Here is a 6,128-nt window from a genome sequence, read left to right on the forward strand (position 1 = left end):
CTGGAAAAATGTAATTCATTTAAAAATAAACATTTATTGAACTTAATTGATTACTTTTATTTGCATTAAACTGATCTGCTGACATTCAATTTACTATTTTTGACATTTTATGCTAACTTTGGACTTTAAAAGTTAACTTTAAAGCAAACTTTCATTGCAAATTATTTTTTAATTAATTTCTTTCAGTAAATGTTTATTTTTTCTAAAAATAAACATTTACTGAACTTAATTGATTCTTTTATTTGCATTAAACTTGATCTGCTGACATTTTAATTACTATTTTTGACATTTTATGCTAAATTTTAAAAGTTAACTTTAAAGCAAACTTTCATTGCAGAAATTAATTAAATCTGCATTTATAATTGATTTCAAATATTTTTTAAATATTAAAATTAATTTTAGTCACAAATCCAGATTGGGTTAATACAGAAATTTCGACTGATATTAAAAGTATTAATAAAATAAGTACTAAAAATGTTTTAATTTTGTTTAATTCTGTTTCAAATAAAATCTGCCTGGGCTGGAAAAATGTAATTCATTTAAAAATAAACATTTATTGAACTTAATTGATACTTTTATTTGCATTATACTTGATCTGCTGATATTTTAATTACTATTTTTGACATTTTATGCTAATTATGGGCTTTAAAAGTTAACTTTAAAGCAAACTTTCATTGCAGAAATTAATGAAATCTGCAATTATAATTGATTTCGAATATTTTTTAAATATTAAAATTAATTTTAGTCACAAATCCAGATTGGGTTACTACAGAAATGTCGACAGATTTTAAAAGTTTTAATAAAATAAATACTAAAAATGTTTCAATTTTTAATAATTCTGTTTCAAATAAAATCTACCTGTGCTGGAAAAATGTAATTCATTTAAAAATAAACATTTATTGAACTTAATTGATACTTTTATTTGCATTAAACTTGATCTGCTGACATTTTAATTATTATTTTTGACATTTTATGCTAAATTTGGACATTAAAAGTTAACTTTAAAGCAAAATTTCATTGCAGAAATTAATTAAATCTGCATTTGTAATTGATTTCAAATATTTTTTAAATATTAAAATTAATTTTAGTCACAAATCCAGATTGGGTTACTACAGAAATTTCGACTGATATTAAAAGTTTTAATAAAATAAGTACTAAAAATGTTTTAATTTTGTTTAATTCTGTTTCAAATAAAATCTGCCTGTGCTGGAAAAATGTAATTCATTTAAAAATAAACATTTATTGAACTTAATTGATTCTTTTATTTGCATTAAACTTGATCTGCTGACATTTTAATTACTATTTTTGACATTTTATGCTAAATTTTAAAAGTTAACTTTAAAGCAAACTTTCATTGCAGAAATTTATTAAATCTGCAATTATAATTGATTTCAAATGTTTTTTAAATATTAAAATTATTTTTAGTCACAAATCCAGACAGGGTTACCTAAGAAATTTCGACAGATATTAAAAGTTATAATAAATTAAATGTTAAAAACATTTTAATTCTTACTAATTTTATTTTTACTAAAAAGGGTGAAAAGTTATATCCTGTTTAGCTAGTAAATCAAAAAGTCTTTTTGTAAACAGCTCCTATAACTGCACTGTTTTTGGTCAATACAGTACCTGGTGGATGCCATAATGATAAAAAAAATTTTGACGACGATGAGAAATACAAGGAATAGAACATGAATGAATTGCTAAAAAAATCTTATTAAATTGTGAAAAAATCAGAAGTGGTAATTTGTACGTAACCTTTATTTGTCTATTCATTCCTAAGAAAATCAATAAAAATCTGCATTAGTTAATAGAAATAATTGAGAGAAGAAAAAGAAAGTTTATGTAGAAGAACGATAATATACATAGTACAAAGATGTTAGGTCGAGATGTAGTAGAGACCAAAGAAATATTCGAAGATGGAACAGTCTCCATATATTAGATGAAAAAAAAATCTTCATGAGCGCGAAAGAATAAAGACTCTCGAGCGCGAAATATTGCAGAGAAATACTATTATTATGAATGTTTATTTTCGTCACTATTTTCTTTTCTTTTTGTTGCTTCAGAATTATCAGGGAAAGTATGGGGTATTTAATGATTAGCATAAATAGAATTATGTGTAGGTAAATTAAAATTATGTGTAGGTAAAAAAGAAATACTATTATATGAATGTTCATTTTCGTCACTATTTTCCTGTCTATTATTATGAAAAACTCTCGAGCGCCAAAGATTGCATACTATTACGTGACTATTTTCCTGTACTTTTGTTGTGTCAGAATTATCAGTGAAAGTATGGGGTATTTAGTGATTAGCATAAATAGAATTATGTGTAGGTAAATTAAAATATGTAAATCAGTGTTTTTTTATCATGTGTTCTTTTACCATAGGTAAATAATAGTTACGTCACTGGTCTTTGTGCTTAGTGAAAATTTGATAAGTTTGCTAATTTTATAGAATTGTGGCTCCCATGGAGGATCAAGAAATTGAAATGCTTTTCGAATACCTTAAAAGGGAGCCGGAGATGTACCGGATTTTGCAAAGGTTCGTGAGCAGGACTGTTCAGGTAATTTTCACTTTGTCTTCCTCTTTTTTGCTTTTATTTTTTATATTATTATTATTTTTTTTTTTTTAATAAATTGATACAGTATGAAGAAAGAGTTGATGAACTTTGCACTGCTTCAAATTTAAAAAGTGACTGTAAAAAATAGCTTTTTCAGTTTGAACAGTTGCTCATAGGAAAGATGGCGGAGGCGGGGTGGAGGTTGGAGGAACTGGTAGGGCAGAGTGCCCAGCCAGCAATGGAAGAGGACCCGGTACCTCAGGAGCCGGAATTTAACGAAGAAGAGGCAGAGTGGGCTCCTCTGCCTGAAAATGAAAATGGTGATGAGGCCGAGAACTGGCCATCAGAAGCAGAGTGGACCCCTCTGCCAGAAGAAGAGGAAGAAGAAGAAGAGCCTGAGGTACCGGGGGTACCAATGGAGATCGAGGAACCGGTAGGAGCAGTACGCGAACTCGTCCTGTAAGTTTAAGTTTTAGCAGCTATTGTACTAATTTGCTAACTAGATATTAACCTTACCTACCCAATAATTTGCAATAAATATAAAACTGTTTCAGGCGAACGAGGACAATCAGAATCCCGGTTCCTGCCATGCAAGAAGCAATGGCTGCGGCACCTCCGGAGAAATTCGAACCAGCTGATTTAAAAAATCTTCCGGAGCAACTCCGAAGAGAGTTGATAGTGCCGCAAGCAGAGCCATACACGGTGGCACAAGGAGAAGGAAGCAAGAACATCGGTAAGTTATAATTTTAATAACTTAAGAAATGATTATATGCCGCAATTTGTAGAAGAAATACAATCATATTTTGACTTTGTATTGATAAAATCATATGATATCATCGAAAATTTCATCCCTTATAATGCACTAAAACGATTACAAAATTCTATATCGATACTCGAAGAACAGTTTGTGCAACAATATTTTCTTACTATTTCTATTTTCAGTGTGTGGCCTCTGCTGCAGGCAGTTTGAAACGTTGAAAGGGTGGCGCATTCACGCGTCGAGAACACACAAGCAAGATGGTAAGTATTGCGAAATGAATTTCCAATTAGTTTTTAAAGATATCGCTACATTTGATTCATTTAAAAGCCAGTAGACTGATTAATTTGCATATTCCAGGTTTTTGTGCCCGTTGTGGGCATTACCTCTTGCTGCCACCTGAATTTACGGCCGCCCAGAGAACGGCAGCAATGGAGCTTCATGCCCTCGATTGGTGCCCGAGGGCATGCGCGGCCGTAATAAGCGAACGACAGGTGAAGCGGCGCAGACTTGACCTGGTAGGAAGAGAAGAGGATGCGCATCACCTCTTCATCCCAGGTAAGAAATTAATTAGCATTGAAGAAGTGAAATTTAAAAGTTAAAAAAAAAAAAAGTGAATGACCATAGAAAACAAAATATTAAAGTGGGTCTCGTAATTTTTCTAATCAGTGGTTTTTTTTAGGCTAATATTATTGCCTGGTCTTCCTCATGCGGCCACCTGTCGCTGCCTGCTGCGAATCTCCATCCTCTTCCAATGAAAGCTGGTTAGTAACATCCAAAAAATTAAAAAAAAAAAAAAAAAATGAAAAACTAAAAAATAGAAAAAAAACTAAAAAATAAAAAAAAAAACAAAAAATAAAAAAAAAAAAAAACTAAAAAATAAAAAAAAAAAAACTAAAAAACAAAAAAATCAAAAAAACCAAAAAAAAAAATCAAAAGAATAAAAAAAATTAAAAATAGAAAAAATGAAAAAAAAAAAAAATTTGTTCTTTGATTTAACATAAGAACAACTGATTTCAAAATATAGAAAAGGCTGAGGAGTTTGTAACTGTTTTACGTTTTTGTATGTCATTTACCATCTTAGTGATAGAGTAATCAAAAGCTTGTAAAGGGCATTTTTTTGCCATCACAAAAGATAAATCACATTACTTTGAAATCAGTTGTTTTTTCCTGCTTTTTTTTTGTTTTTTTAGCCTTTTGGGCTGCTAATTTTTATTAAAAATTGTGTATTTTATTTTTTTTTTTTTTCATTTAAATAATGTAATTTAATGTTCTTATTTTTTTGATATTACTTATAACTGTTTAATAACTGTTTTTTTTTTCTTTTTTTTTTTTGATTTTCTAAACTTATCACAATTATTGTTTTTTTTTTACAATTATTGTTACTTTATCCATTATTTCTGTTTAATGAAAATTTTCATTGTTATTTTAGTGTTACTAATGGTGTTAAATTTTTTATTTAATTTTATTGCTGTATACATCGAATATCAACTTATTCTATATTTATTTTTTGTATTTTCTAACTTGTAATAAGTTATTTACATTTTAAGATGATTTTTTGGCTATTAAAAAAATGCACAAATTTCATCACATGAATATATTTTTAATGGAATAGAGCAATTTTTTTAGAATTTCTGTTTGTATTCAAGTAGTCTTTTAATTTAAATAGGATAAGTTGTCAATAGAGGATTGAGTTAATAAGATCTAATTTTGAATTTTATTTTGAGCTAAATCATAAGTTGATATCATTTGTAATTATCTCTGTAATTATCTTTGTGTGTATGTGGTGGGAGGGAGGGTAGGGGTGGTCGAAGGGAGGTACAGAATTATACCTTCCTTCGTCAGTATAACATTAACGAAGCATATAGAAAAAATGTTTGGTTTTAAAATTCAGATGAAGGGCCTTTTGAAATCTGGAATAAATTTCAAAATTCTTGATCTCTATTCATTTTTAAGTATATTTTTTGAATTGGTAGAGCTTTGGGCTTTAAAAAGATATCAAAAATATTTAATTTTTGTTTTTTTTTTTTTAATTTTTGCGTTTTCAATTTTTTTTCTGAATTGAGTTAAAATCAAAAATCTTTTTTGAAATTAATTCTTTTTATTCGGATTATTTTTTGGAATCTTTTTATGGATTTTTTTCTTTTTTTGGTAATTTTTTTTTGGATTTTATTATTTGCATGCTTTTTTTCATTCATTTCATTTGTTGCTATTTTCATTTTTTCATGCCTTTAGCATTTTACTTCTTGCTAACTTTTGTCCATTCCACTGATACTAATTTATTTTTGTTGTATTACCACTATTTTGTATCACTTTTTTTTTTTTTATTTCAAAAATCTTTCACTTTTATCTTTTTTTTGTATATATTGGTTTTGCATGTGTTTTCGGTTATTTCTACTAATTGCGTGTTTTTTTATTTTTTTTTTATTTTTGCTATTAACATGTGCATATTTTGTATTTTACTAACTGCATGCTTTTTGTAACTTTTTCTCATGAACACTTTTTCTTTTGCATTTATTGCATGCTTTTATTTTTTCGTTGTTCTCACTCGTTTTTTATTAACTGTATTTTTGCATGCATTTTTCGATTAATTCTACTAACTGCATGCATTTTGTATCTTTACTCACGCATTTGTTATTATGGCGCACATTTTTTTTGTATTTAAATGCATGTTTTTTTTGTTGGCTTCACTCATTTCTATTAACATCGTTTTTGCATGCGTGTTGAGTTTGTTCTATTAACAGCATGCTTTTTGTAACTTTATACCATTTGCTGTTTTTTTATTAACATTGTTTTTGCATGCGTTTCTTGGGT

At 28.0% G+C, this 6,128-nt stretch overlaps 1 protein-coding gene across 1 annotated transcript; it reads left to right on the forward strand.

Annotated features, from left to right (window-relative positions):
- Positions 1-2,738: 2,738 nt before the first annotated feature.
- Positions 2,739-3,916, forward strand: Bm17184 (Uncharacterized protein; the record flags this gene model as incomplete). Its single annotated transcript, XM_043082968.1, has 4 exons — positions 2,739-3,016; positions 3,112-3,290; positions 3,500-3,577; positions 3,675-3,916. The coding sequence occupies 4 exons, from the start codon at positions 2,739-2,741 to the stop codon at positions 3,914-3,916; spliced, it is 777 nt and encodes a 258-aa protein (XP_042938902.1).
- Between the last annotated feature and the right edge of the window lie 2,212 nt (positions 3,917-6,128).

Source organism: Brugia malayi (genome assembly GCF_000002995.4).
Source record: "Brugia malayi strain FR3 genome assembly, contig: Bm_048, whole genome shotgun sequence".
In the NCBI taxonomy this organism is placed as follows: domain Eukaryota; kingdom Metazoa; phylum Nematoda; class Chromadorea; order Rhabditida; family Onchocercidae; genus Brugia; species Brugia malayi.